This window comes from Peromyscus californicus, unplaced genomic scaffold (assembly GCF_007827085.1).
Source record: "Peromyscus californicus insignis strain IS unplaced genomic scaffold, ASM782708v3 Scaffold_20__1_contigs__length_68692818, whole genome shotgun sequence".
Taxonomy (NCBI): domain Eukaryota; kingdom Metazoa; phylum Chordata; class Mammalia; order Rodentia; family Cricetidae; genus Peromyscus; species Peromyscus californicus.
In genome coordinates, this window is record NW_026294503.1 from 45,791,895 (window position 1) to 45,806,148 (window position 14,254).

The 14,254-nt window shown below is 43.1% G+C and overlaps 1 protein-coding gene across 1 annotated transcript in view; it reads left to right on the forward strand.

The window, feature by feature from the left end:
- Positions 1-12,916, forward strand: part of Tnrc6b (trinucleotide repeat containing adaptor 6B) — a 232,819-nt gene extending 219,903 nt beyond the window's left edge. Inside the window, 7 exon segments of the mRNA XM_052748388.1 lie at positions 1,490-1,666; positions 3,044-3,190; positions 3,425-3,520; positions 6,545-6,769; positions 7,212-7,282; positions 10,049-10,188; positions 12,036-12,916. Coding sequence (XP_052604348.1) covers positions 1,490-1,666; positions 3,044-3,190; positions 3,425-3,520; positions 6,545-6,769; positions 7,212-7,282; positions 10,049-10,188; positions 12,036-12,423 — 1,244 coding nt within the window. The 3' untranslated portion in view covers positions 12,424-12,916.
- The last annotated feature ends 1,338 nt before the right edge of the window (positions 12,917-14,254 follow it).

A 14,254-nucleotide genomic window follows, 5' to 3' on the forward strand; every position in this document is an offset into this window, starting at 1 on the left:
GGAAAAATTTATTGTTATTGTTGTTAACTTAGGGAATTTTAAGCTTTCCACTTTTCCTGTATAAAAATGCTTAAAGGGAGCACTAACAAAGCCACAAGAATACCCTTGGGAATACAGTGACAAAAGATTTGCTGTTCTCTGTATGTGAGGCGGCCCTGGGCTCAGAAATGTAGAGGTCGCCGGGCAGTGGTGGCGCACGCCTTTAATCCCAGTACTCGGGAGGCAGAGCCAGGCGGATCTCTGTGAGTTCGAGGCCAGCCTGGGCTACCAAGTGAGTTCCAGGAAAGGCGCAAAGCTACACAGAGAAACCCTGTCTCGAAAAAAAAAAAAAAAAAAGAAAGAAAGAAATGTAGAGGTCATTGCTGGCGGGAATTCCACCTCATTGCCTTGAAATTTAAAGCAATTGCAGATGGCTTTTTCTCCAGTGGACTCTGCATATTGCAGATTCCAGATTACCTAAGCTTAACCAACCCTTAAGAGCAGGGATAGAAAGCATCAATAGACAGATCATGTAAAATTCTCCAAGGTGCTATGTTTGTTCAGAGTGTTTCCTATTCCTTACTTTTGAGGGATTAGTGTCACGCCCATGTAGATACTGTGCTTCATAGTGTGTATGATTCACTGACTTCGTAACACCATGGGGTTTTCAGATTGAAAGGACTGTTCTAGAATAAGAACACTCCTGTGGGCTTAGGTGAGAGCTGGAGAGACTCCGGGAATTGAGATGAGTCATTATGGTCATGTGCTATTAGTGGTAGCCCAAAGTTCTTTATTCCGTGCACTCTAAGTACCTGTCTTTGAGTTCCTTTTAAAAAAAAAAAAAAAAAAAATGCGGGAGGAGGGCCAGGTTGAAAGTTCTGTTCATTAAAAATCTTTTTGGTTTCTTTGAGATAGGGTTTTTCTGTGTAGCCCTGGCTGTCCTGGAAGTCACTCTTGTAGACCAGGCTGGCCTCTGCCTCCCGAGTGCTGGGTTTAAAGGCGTGCGCCACCATCGCCACTCAGCTTTAGAGATCTCTTTTTTTTTTTTTTTTTTTAATGTTTTTAAAATTTTTTATTGTTTTATGTGTGTATGTTTGGTCTGCTTGTATGTATGTGCACCATGTGCATGCCTGTTCCCCACAGATGTCATAAGAAGGCATTGGATTGCCTGGAAGTGGAGTTACAGACAGTTTTAAGCTGCACTGTAGGTGCTGGGAATCAAACCTGGGCCCTCTGAAGAACAGCCAGTGGTCTTAATCTCTGAGCCATCTCTCCAGCTCCCTAGAGCTCTTTCTTTCTGTCTTTCTTTTTTCTTTTTCTTTTCTTTTTTTTTTTTTTTTTCTGAGATGATTTCTCTGTGTTCTGAATCTCACTCGGTAGACTAGGCTGGCCTCGAACTCACAGAGATCCACCTGGCTCTGCCTCCCGAGTGCTGGGATTAAAGGTGTGCACCACCACCGCCTAGCTAGAGCTCTTTCTTAAACAGTTGATTATTTCTCTCTTTTCTCAGGCGCTATAGTGGCCCCTGGTAAGACCCGAGGAGGGTCACCATACAACCAGTTTGATATAATCCCAGGTGACACGCTGGGTGGCCATACGGGTCCTGCTGGTGATAGCTGGTTACCTGCCAAATCTCCACCGACTAATAAAATCGGAAGTAAATCCAGCAATGCCAGTTGGCCTCCAGGTATTGTTCATAAAATGTTTTGTCTAGAATAGTGCTTCTGTTAAGTTTAGGTTCTGAACAAGCCTGTGCTGCTTGCTTTACTGAGGAAGCCCCATGCTTCCTTTTCTGCATTAGTAATTATTGTCTGATAAAGGCAAGGCATACACCCTGAAATCTGTGCCATGGGAAAATGAAAGATCTACAAGAAATGGGAGCTGAGGCTAATAAGTGGCCTTGCCGCTGGGACTTGGCACTTATCTTGTGTGTAGGATGCCTTATAACATGAGCTCTTTTAAAGTGCGCGTTGAATCTATTGACATATTCATTAGTCAGATAATGTCCTTTATATGCCCTTGGGACACGGTTCAGTAAGTTTCATATCTCTCTCTTGCCCCCTCCTTCCTCCCTCTCCTCCCTTTTGTCTCTCTATACTGTTTTTATTCTAGAAAATTTAGTAAAGCAAAAGTACAAATTAGTAATTGTCCTTCCGTCCATATGTAATTCAGACATGAATGTATGTAATTACATTTTATTATAGTGAAGTGAAATAATGCCTCTTGTTCATATACATATTGCTCTTCTCAACACAGGGAAATATCAATTTCTTAATGCTATCATGTAGCTTTAAATACAACAGCTTCAATGGATCAATAAAAACATGATAAGCTTTCATATATAGTCTAGTTTTTTTCACCGTCAGTTAAATTATTCCCAACTATCCCTGAACAGTCTGTGAAGCAGTGGTCACTTATATTTCATTTTATTATGTGCATTTTGGCCAGTACCTAATAAGAAAAATGTGAAAGGTCACTGTTCTCAAGCTCAGGTTTTCTCCCAGTTCTTGGCCTCATTTCCTTAGGCATGGGTTTCTACTTTCCCTTAGGACCTGCCTTGCTCTTGTAGCTGGAGAATCATGTATGGAGCCAGGCCTTTATGAGCATGATCCAGTGCACTCCCAGAATGGATAGACAGTATACTAAAAGACTTGCTACTGGCAAGAGCATTTGTTGAGGGTAAATTTTTTACTTCATGATGAAAATCTGATGTACATAGATTCATTGTTTAGGCTTTTCACAGGATCATGTTTTTTCTACTAAATAGTTATTTTAGCATAATAATAATAATAATAATAATAAATAAAAGCTGGGTATAATGCCCTATACTTGAATCACAGCACTTGGAAGGCAGGGGCAGGTGGATCTCTGTGAGTTCCAGGACAGCCTGGTCTACAGAGTGAGTTCCAGGACAGCCAGAGTTACATAGTAAGACCTTTTCTCGAAATAATAATAATAATAATAATAATAATAATAATAATAATAATAATAATAATAAATAAAATAGGAAATGTTTAAGTTAAACTTTTTTTTTTTTTTTTTTAACAATCTCTTCATGTCTCAGAATTCCAACCAGGAGTGCCATGGAAAGGTATCCAAAATATTGACCCTGAATCTGACCCCTACGTGACCCCAGGAAGTGTGCTGGGGGGTACAGCCACATCTCCCATTGTAGATACTGACCACCAACTGCTGCGGGATAACACCCCAGGTAAGTGAGTGCTGCACTGCTGTATGGATTCCCACCAGCATTTTCATCGTTGTCAACCCATGGCCTTGTTTCTTCTTGTAGTACCTGATCATTTCAACAGAAAATTGTGTCTTACATCTTTATGTTGGTTGCATTTTGTTTTCCCTTCTATTTAAGTTTAAATAAAATGCTATAAGGTTTCCCTGTATACTGACATTTGTCTCCAATATTTTCTTCTTCATTTGTCACTTCAAGGGTCTAATTCTTCCCTCAACACCTCGCTGCCTTCACCTGGTGCCTGGCCCTACAGTGCCTCTGACAACTCCTTTACCAACGTTCATAGCACTTCAGGTACTCGGTGGCTTTTCCCCTCTTGCTCAGCAGTTGACTGTGCGGTTCCTCTTTATCTCGGGCATTTACTTCCTAAGGAGTGCTTGTAAAGGGAGTGAAGAGCATACATAGGTCAGCACAGATGGGGGCACAACCTTCCTTTGCATTCACTGTCCACTCAGGGAGCTCCTAGTCTCACAGAGATAGGGCCGGTCTAATATAGGGTTACATCAGTTGAAGCCAATGGGAATAGAATGTCATACAGCTGGAGGTATTCAGAGGGCAGAGCTCATGACCTGATGACCAAATGCTTCTGTTAACCAGCCTGCCAAGAAATCAAAGGCCATAGGAAGAGCCAGTTTAATCCAGATTAACATTGAGGCAACCAGTGATAGCTTGCTCTTCCCCAAAATCTGACTTAGAGACATAATGAAAAATAGATAGCCAGAGTCAAAAAGAGAACCTTGATTAATTTGCCAGTAATGCTTGTTGAGTTCCTCATTATTTGCGGGCGAGAGGCTGGTTGGATTTTGTCATTTATTTGTTTACTGAGACTTCATGAGGAATAGAAAAGCTAACAGCATCTTGAGAGATGGTTCAATGGGTAAAACGCTGATTGTACAAGTATGGAAGCTTGAGTTCAGTCCCCTGCACCCACATTTAAAAAAAAAAAAAAATCAAGCAGGGCTGGAGAGATGGCTCACTGGTTGAGAACACTGACTCCTCTTCCAGAGGACCTGGGTTCAATTCCCAACACCCACATGACATCTCACAACTCTCTGTAGCTCCAGTTCCAGGGGATCTGGCACCTTCACAGACATACGTGCAGGCAGAACATAATGCACATAAATTAAAAAAAAAAAAAAAGCAGGCACAATTCGGCACACCTTTAATCCCAGCACTCAGGAGGAGGAGACAGGTGTAGGTAGCTCCATGAGTTTGGGGCTAGCCTGGTCTACTTAGCAAGTTCCAAGACAGCCATACATAGTAAAACCCTGTTTCAAAAGAAAAAGGTATGGTGCATATAACTAATCCCAGTGCTAGGGGACAAGGACAAGATCTCAGAACTGAGCCTAAATGTGAAAAGAAGCACCTCAGTGGTCTGTGTTCCTAACACCTTCCCCATACTATACTTGGCAGGACTTCATTTACTTTTAAAACTTGCACAAGCTGGCACAGCGGGTAAAAGTACTTCTTACACAAGCCTGACGAGAACCTCCACACATGCATCATGGTGTGCACACCTACAACCACGTTCTCACCTGTACATGTACACCAATCTGATCACAAAATAAATTAAACTTTTGTCTAACTATTTTATTTGATTAGAGAATGTTTTTGGTTTTTCTTTTGCTACAGGGTCTCGTGTAGCTCAGGCTAGCCTCACATTCACTTCACTCCTCCTGCCTTCATCTCTCACATGCTCTTACTGTAGGAATGTGCCACACTGGCTACAAAGTTGTGTGAGATTTTGGTTACCTAGGTTGGACTCTGTTTCCTTGGGCTGAAGCAGTCCTCTGCCTCATTCTCCACAGCAGCTTGGCCACACAGGCCCCATGGCTATCTTCTCTGGCACTCATCTAGTTCCCTCATTCCTATAAAAGCCCATATCTCAGGAATTACCTTCTTGCAGTTGGACATTGACCTCAGACTTCCCTGAGTGAGCTTACCTGTCCTGAGAACTGTCTTTCCTCTCCCTCGACCCCTGGACCCCAGCCTGTCTCTCATCTCCACCCCTCTTGCTCCAGTCTAGTCCCTCCCTAGTTTGTGCCGAGTCTTAGGAAAACTCTACTGCAGCTTACTTAGCCACACTGAGCCTGTGGCCTCTTATCTCTCTGCCCCCGTGAAAACTGGAAAGGACTTACACTGAACCTAGATGTTCCTTTTCCTGCTTTCCTGAGCCCATCCCTTGATTGTAAACCCTTCAGATCTATCTTTGCAGAGCCTCTGCTGGCAGCCTAATGCTTTTTGTCTTCTGTGTATTGAACATATGTGCTGTTGCCAAGGATACCAGTTCTGTTGTTCTGTCTCCCGTCTAAACCAGAGGCTCTGCAAGATAATTGTGTTACCCACAGTACTGTCCAGTACCTTAAGCATAGTAAGCAGTGCTGGTTATTTGATAACTTTCTTTTAGATTTATTTATTTTATTGTATGTATATGAGTGTTTGCCTGCATGTATGTGCACCATGTATGTGCCTAGTGCCCACAGATGTCAAAAGAGAGCGTGGGATCTCCTGGAATTGTAATGGTTGTGAGCCACCATGATGGAAAGTGAACCCAGATTCTTTTCGAGAACAAAAAGTAATTCAAACCACTGAGCCTTTGCTCCAACCTCACTCACTATTTTTAAAATCAGTGTTGGTGTCTAACATGGACCAAAGCACAAGCAATGCATGATTTTCTGGCTTTGTTTTGTTTTGTTTTATTTTTCATGGTATTGGTGAGCATTGAGTGAGCACTCCGGTTCTGTTTGTGTTACTAGTCTAACTGTCTGTTAGCTTTACCTCTTTAGGAATACTTTCTCTATGAGTTTGTCTTCCCTTTCAAGTTGTGTTTACCCCAGAAAGTAGTAGATTCATTATCTTGTTAAGAATTTGTCAGTTTAGAATCATTTTAAAATTTCATATTCAGCACATGCAAAGAACAATTGCTTTCATACTGTTTTTCCCACTCCACTCCCTTTTTTTTTTACCTGAGACAAGGTCTCTTTGTGTAGCCCTGGCTGTCCTGGAACTCGCTCTGTAGACCAGGCTGGCTTCAAACTCAGAGATCTCCCTGCCTCTGCCTCCCGAGTGCTGAGATTAAAGGTGTGCACCACCACTGCCCGACTCTTACTGCTGCTCTTAAAATGTATGCTTCCTGCTACTTTTCGATGTTTTGAAACAAGAGTTCCATAGTTATAGAATATAAATATACCTGTATTTGTGTGCAGATAAAAATTTGTGTCACCAAAAAAAAAAAAAAAAAGACAACCAAAAGAAATCTGTGTCTATTTCTAGATGCCCATCTAACCTGTTTGCTTCCTGACTTTTCTCTTCTCACAGCAAAGTTCCCTGATTACAAATCCACGTGGTCCCCAGATCCCATAGGACACAACCCCACTCATCTCTCCAACAAGATGTGGAAAAACCACATCTCCTCCAGGAACACTACACCGCTGCCCCGCCCACCTCCTGGCCTGACCAACCCCAAACCGGCATCTCCCTGGAGCAGCACAGCACCCAGATCAGTCAGGGGGTGGGGGACACAGGACTCTCGAATTGCCTCGGGTGAGAAGGATCTGCCACGCAGAAATGGCTATTTACACCATGGGGAGGGCTGAACATGGAGGAGAGCATAGTTGTCTGGTAGAAGAAAAAGCATCTTTGGATTGAAAAGTTGCACTCGGTACAGATGAAGGGACCAGGGCCTCTCCAGGGCACATGAAATACAAATGAGCAACTGTAGAGGGAGCACAGTGGGAGGGAATACTATCTCACCAAAAAGCAAATGAATTCACTGGAGTCAAGGACTACAAGAGACCATAAAGGTCAGGGTTAGGAGAGAGAGGGAGAGGGGTGGGGAGGGAGAAAGAGAGGGGAGGAAAGAGAAGAGACAAGACATATGATCTACATGAAAATGTCCCCCTTCATGGTTCCCTGAGAATATTGGTGGTTTGGGTGGTTTTTGTTTTGTTTTTCTCACTCTTTATCTTTTTTCTATTGTTTGCAGCCTCTACTTGGAGTGATGGTGGCTCTGTCCGTCCTAGTTACTGGCTGGTTCTTCACAATCTCACTCCACAGGTAACCTTAATTTCTTGTGGTTTTCTAGATAGGGCTTAATTTTATTTACAGAGAGAGGAGCTGGGCATAGTGGCATACACCTTTAGTCCCTAGCACTTGGGTGGCAGAGTCAGGTAGATATCTGTGAGTTCAAGACCAGCCTGGTCTGCATAGTAAGTTCTAGGGGTACATGGGACTGTTATATCAAAAAAAAAAGGGTAAGAAACAGTGGAGGAGGTTGGCAGATATGAAAGCTCCTTTATGGGACTAGAGAACTGGCTCGGCAGTTAAGAAAGCTTGCTGCTTATACAGAGCACCCAAGTTTGGTTCCCAGCACCCACATCAAGTGCCTGTAACTCCAGATATTGGAGTGATGCTCTCTTCTAGCCTATAAAGAAAGCACATTTATTCCATGGCCACTGCAGAGGTCCTATTGATAGGATGGGATGCTGGCTACTAGGCCTCACCCTCATGTGCTAGAAATGAGCAGACTATAAAGCAGTGAGAGTGAGGTTGCATGACCTACTGGTAAGGAAACGTGTGTAGATAAGCCAGTTAGAATCTAGAACCAGCCAGGTGGTGCACTCCCTTAATACCAGCACTCGGAGGCAGAGGCAGGTGGATCTCTGTGAGTGCGAGGCCAGCCTGGGCTACATAGTGAGTGCCAGGACAGGCTCCAAAGCTACACAGAGAAACCCTGTCTCGGAAAGAAAAAACAAAACAAAAAGAATCTGGAATCAAATGAGATGATGTGTTGTAACCACATATAAAAGCATGTTACCAGAAGGGGCTTGGAAAATGGCTCAGTTGATAAAGTTCCACTGAGATTTTTTAGACCCTTTAACATGCTAATGTCTATTAGGATTCTCTATGGGGAAATACATTTCACTGTAAACTTATTTGCCCAGTGAACCTATTTGTGGCAAGTAAATCACAAGACTCCTATTTCTAGTTACATTTGAGAAAGGCATTCTTTACCATGATGTCTAATCAACTCAGGAGTCACAATTTAAGGCCAAGCATAGTGGTACATGCCATCTAGGAGACAGAGGCAGGCAGATCTCTTGAGTTTGAGGCCCCCCGGTCTACATAGGGAATTCTAGGTCAACCAGGGCTACCTAGTCTATCAAAAATAAATAAATAAAAGTCTCAGTTTATTCCCTTATCTAATAGTTGACTAAACTATAAAGAATGTTGGTAGGGAGGAATAGGGGGATACTAATACTGAGGATCAAATCCGGGACCTCACACACAGAGAGCAGGTACTCTAACTACAGCCCCAATATGAAAAATCAAACATGATGCTCAAACTATGTATGCCTTACTTTTTTTTTTAAGAGTTTATGCCTGGCAGTGGTGGCACATGCCTTTAATCCTAACACTTGGGAGGCAGAGGCAGGCGGATCTCTGTGAGTTCAAGGACAGCCTGATCTACAGAGTGAGTTTTAGGACAACCAGGGCTACACAGAGAAACCCTGTCTTGGAAAACAAAAAACAAACAAAAAAAGAGTTTATAAGAGTTGTCACACTTTGTGGTGGTTATAATATGGATAGGATGAGAGAGGCAATAAGAGGTACTCAGTTTTGAAAAGAGCTTGGGCATGCTAGCTCATCATTCACTCCTTCTATCCACTAAGAAATAGTAAGTATACATCATTTCCATTGTATATAAAACAATGTGATATTGGCTATGTTTATATCAGAAAGAATTGATTTCTTTAAATATTAGAGCTGCCTAGTAAATAGACTAATGTCACTCCTAGTTTAAATTGTTAGTAGAGCAAAGTTGATGCATGGGGAAGTTGACTTTTCATCACCAAAAATGTGTTTAAAGGACATCTGTCTCCTGAAAAGCAGTTTGTGCCATATACTGACATACTCAAAATTGTTTTCTGTGAGGAGCTAACATGAATTGCTGAGTTTTATTCTTCAGGCTTACCACTGGTGCTAAAAATGGAACCTAGGGCCTTATGTATGTTAGGCTGTTTTTCTACCACATTACACAGCTTTTTAAAGCATTCCCAATTGTAACATTCCTTTTCTAATGAAGTGAAGTGAAATATTGGAATTGAGGCTTAATTAAATATATTTAAGCTCTTGTTGCAAAATTAATCCATAGAGTTAATAGCTCTGTTCATATAACTCCTTAGTTGGGGAAATTACCCATAATCCCTACAGCCTCTGGTCAAATGGACTTAGAAAGGAGGTGGAAGTAGTCCCCTCTTTATGTGTCAGAGGAATGTGAGAGAGTTGGAGTGAATTGTTTTTGGACTGGGCCAGTTTTAACTGTCAGTGCTTGTCTTGTATTACCTGTCTGTCTCTGTGAGATTATTTATTGGAGAGGCAGAAAAAATAAAATGTTAGTAATGATGTTGATAATTTTGCATGATAACTTTAATTCTTATTTCTGCCCTTTTGAGCTCTACAAATAAGCACATACTTGTTTGTTGATCTCTTTAAAAAGCAGGCTTAATGCTGGGCAGTGGTGACACATGCCTTTAATTCTAGCAGAGGCAGACGGATCTCTGTGAGTTCGAGGTCAGCCTGGTCTACAGGACAGGCTCCAAAGCTACACAGAGAAATCCTGTCTCGAAAAACAAATAAACAAACAAACAAACAGAAAAGACAGGCTTAGGTTTTACGGCTCTTACATTTTTATTTTTATACAGAAACATCTTATTTACAAAATAAGAATAATGGGTCTCAGTGTCTTTCTTTAAATGTTTTAGAATTTACCTTTCCCATGCCTCCTCTACATCTTAGCTCATGCGTGTTGTTACCTCTTAGATTGATGGGTCAACCTTGAGAACGATCTGCATGCAGCATGGCCCACTGCTGACATTCCATCTGAATCTAACCCAGGGCACTGCCCTGATCCGGTACAGCACCAAACAAGAGGCAGCCAAGGCCCAGACTGCACTGCACATGTGAGTACCGCACCCTGCAGACATCCAGACAGCACACGTGATGCACACAGGAGTGTTCTGGCCCTGCTTAACAAAACAGTGACATAAGCATGCACCCAAGAATCTCGGTCGTGTGTACACCTGCAGATGCCGAGGGGCAGTCTTTCTACCTGACTTTGTTTGCATTGTTTAGTGTATGTCACAGGTTCATAATCAGAATTTCAATGTAAATAATTTGTACAGTGAGTAATTACACCACAAACAAAGCCAGTGTTTGTAAACATGCAAAACATTCCAAATGCTCTAATTTTTCATGCTAGAATCTAGCTGCTTACTGTTGTAGCATGTAATTAAGAAATTTTGTCTAGCCGGGCGGTGGTGGCGCATGCCTTTAATCCCAGCACTCGGGAGGCAGAGCCAGGTGGATCTCTGTGAGTTCTGGCCAGCCTGGACTACCAAGTGAGTTCCAGGAAAGGCGCAAAGCTACACAGAGAAACCCTGTCTTGAAAAACAAAAAAAAGAAATTTTGTCTATTTGGTACTTTTTGGTTTTTCAAGACAGGTTTTCTCTGTGTATCCCTGACTATACTGGAACTTGCTTTGTAGACCAAGCTGGCCTTGAACTCAGAGATCCACCTGCCTCTGCCTCCGAGTGCTGGGATTAGAGGCATGTGCCATCAATACTTGAACTACCTGGTCGTGTTTGACTTCTTGAGACAGGATTTCTCTGTGTAGCCCTGCCTATTCTTAACCTCACTGTGGAAACCAGACTGGCCTTAGACTCATAGAGATTCGCCTGCCTCTGGCTCCCAAGTGCTGGGGTTAAAGGTGTGCGCCACCACACCCAGCCCTAAGAAGGAATTGTATGTAGCAGGGTTTTTGCATGAAGTGGACAGAAGTTGATCAGGGTCAGACCGTTCTCTTTCCCTGGTGGACAGGAAAGTGTTGACTCCCTTGAGCCACAGACACCATGACAAAAATCCAGAGAGCACAGACAAATGACAACCAGGCCCCAGCAGCCAGTTTATCCTCGAAGATGTAACGGTGCTCTGCTGTTGGCACTGGCTGGCCTGGTGTTAATGGCTGTCGTTCTCTACTTACCTCACGTGGAGCTAAAAAATAAATAAATAAATAAATAACTGGCGCTTTTCTTGCTTTTGTAAGACTTGAAATTTTTTGAAAATACTTTAGATTCACAGCAAAACTGAGAGGATGGAACAGCAACTTCCCATAATAATCGTGACCGCTCCCTCAGTGTTACCTCTCCCCATTATCAACACCACTCATTAGAATGGCCCATTTGTTGCAGTTTATGAACATTCATTGGTACTCAATCCACCAAAGTTTGCATTAGGGTTAAGTTTACTTTCTGGGTCACTGTTGGTGGTTGGTTTGAACAAATACATGCTGATATATCCAACATCATAACATTGTATCACTCAGAGTAGTGCCGTTGCCCAAAATATCCTCTGTGTTCTATATTTTCTCTGTGTCTCTTATCTCTGTCTCTCTCTCTCTCTGTGTCCCTCTGTCTCTGTCTCTCTCTCACACTCTCTCTCACACACACACACACACACACACACACACACACACACACACACACAGGTGGACTGGAGATGTAGCTCAGTTGTTCTTGTTTAGCATGTGTAAACCCCTAGGTTCAGTCTCCAATACTGCATAAACCAAACCCCTGTAATCTCAGCACTCGGAGGTAGAGGCAGAAGGCCAGCCTGGGCCGTGTGAGACCCCCCATCTCAATCAATCAATAAGCAAGTATGTAGACCACACAGTGGCAGAGGGCTGACAGCAGTGACCCCTCGTGTGCTTGTGATCTCGTAGGTCACACTGCTCCCTTCCTCCTTTCTCCAGGTGTGTGTTGGGAAACACTACCATCTTGGCCGAGTTTGCCACTGAGGATGAAGTCAGCCGCTTTCTGGCTCAAGCTCAGCCCCCTACACCTGCAGCAACCCCAAGCGCACCTGCCACAGGATGGCAGTCACTGGAGACCAGCCAGAACCAGGCAGACCCCGTTGGCCCTGCGCTGAACCTTTTTGGTGGGTCCACCGGGCTCGGGCAGTGGAGCAGCAGTGCTGGCAGCAGCGGTGGGGCCGACCTTGCTGGCACTTCCTTGTGGGGCCCCCCAAACTATTCTTCTAGCTTGTGGGGAGTCCCGACGGTGGAAGATCCCCATAGGATGGGCAGCCCTGCTCCTTTACTACCTGGTGACCTTCTGGGAGGAGGGTCGGATTCAATCTGAACTTAGAACTTTCAACTCTGACCTCGTGACCTTTTTTTGGAACAGCAGCAGCACTAACTTGACCTTTTCGTTTTTTTTTTCAACTTGCAATAAATACATTTTTAAAAGGAAAAAAGAAAACGGAGAGAGAAAAAAGGTGGGTCATTGACAGACTGTCTGAGCACATAGTTGCCTCCCTTAAAACTTCAGTTTTTTCGTTTGGAATATGAATCCAAAAAGAGAACATATCACTCTTGAAATACTTGAATCATGAACGCCAACCTAGAAAGACAATGTGAAGCAAGTACACATACCATTTAAATTTAAACACAAAAAAAATTAAAAAAATTAGTTTCTAGTTTTTCACTTTTTTCATGTTATATGGAAGTTGTTGCTAAGAAACATATATACTGAAAAAAAATAGCTTTTTAACTTTGTTTGCACTGGGTGTGTTTCCGTCCTTAGGTCTACCATGTTTGGGTGGGAGGGAAATTCAAAAGAATTGTTGGGGGAGGGGGGAGGGAAGACTTGACGGAGCCTCACTTTAAAAACAAAAACAAAAAAACCTAAAAAAAAAAAAAAAAGGAAAAATTTTGTGATTGGCTGGTTGATAAACACCAGTGTGTTCTGGCACATGTAACTGCCCAGGCATGCTCGTTCTGGTATGTGTGTGCACGTGTGTTCATGTGCATTTGTGTGCATCCTCCTCTCCGTCTCTGTGTGTGTGCCTGCGTCCTGCCCCTCATCTCACCCACCCTGATTTCTCAGAAAGCTGCGTTGCTGACAGTCCGCAGGCTGGCTGGCCGGCCATCTGCTTTTTATTTTTTTTAACTACGAGGACACAGGAGCACAGGGAGCTGCTGCAACTCAAGCTACTTCTTCGGGCTACGTTGAGGCGAAGGGTGCTTTTCAGTGATGAGAGCAGTAGCCAGAACGTGAGGTCCCCAACCTTCTCCTGACCCAGCAGCAGAGCAAAGCGCTGCCAAGTCCAGCAGTTGGGGGAGGTACCTCTCGAGCACCTGTTGCTCACCTCTGTGCTGTGAAATGAGCGGCCACTGAGCACATGGGAGTTTAAGTCCCAAGCAGGCCTTTTTGCTACTTTGAATGGGAACAGAAGATTCAGTAATTTTTAAATCACGTGATGTTTTAAAAGCAGAAAAACTGTGTTCCCACTTTCCTATGTGATCAGGTGTGAGAATTTTTTTTAAACGGAATCAGGTAATGCAAATCTATATTCCTATTGGTTCTCAATATCATTTGAGGGAAACAGCAAGTTGTGAGCAGCCTCCTGGAAGCCTCGCAGTTCCTCCCCTGCTCCTCTCTCGCCGAGCGTTACCTGTGCCAGGCCGGGGCGTGTTACAGCACCAGGCCATCACTGACAGAAACGTTTACTTAACGAATGTTCTTAAACCAGTGCGTACTTCAGCCTTCTCCCTTTGTTTCTCTGTGTTGTGTTTCCTGTGTATGTGGTTTTGCTTAGGCAGAAATAACTTAGCAAAGACTTAAGTATTGCACCTTGTTTTGGTTTTGACCTCTTTTTTTTTTTTCTTGTAATGTTGGTTGTTTTTTGGTTTTTTTTTTTTTTTTAAATTTTGGTATTTAAAGACTTTTTTAAAAAAGCATCAATGTAGTAGTTCTCTGGGCCGAACAGGAGGCAATGTTTAATCCACAGTTAATCAACAACATGTATGTACTATGTTGGAATCAAAATATATCAAACTGCTTATTGTGAAGAGAGTGGAAGATAACCTGAAGGGGAATCCTTACATACAAAATAGATGGTGGGGGGAGGGGGGGGAGGGGGGAGGGGGGATGTGTGCGGGTAACATGCTAGCACTTGTGTGGATATCCC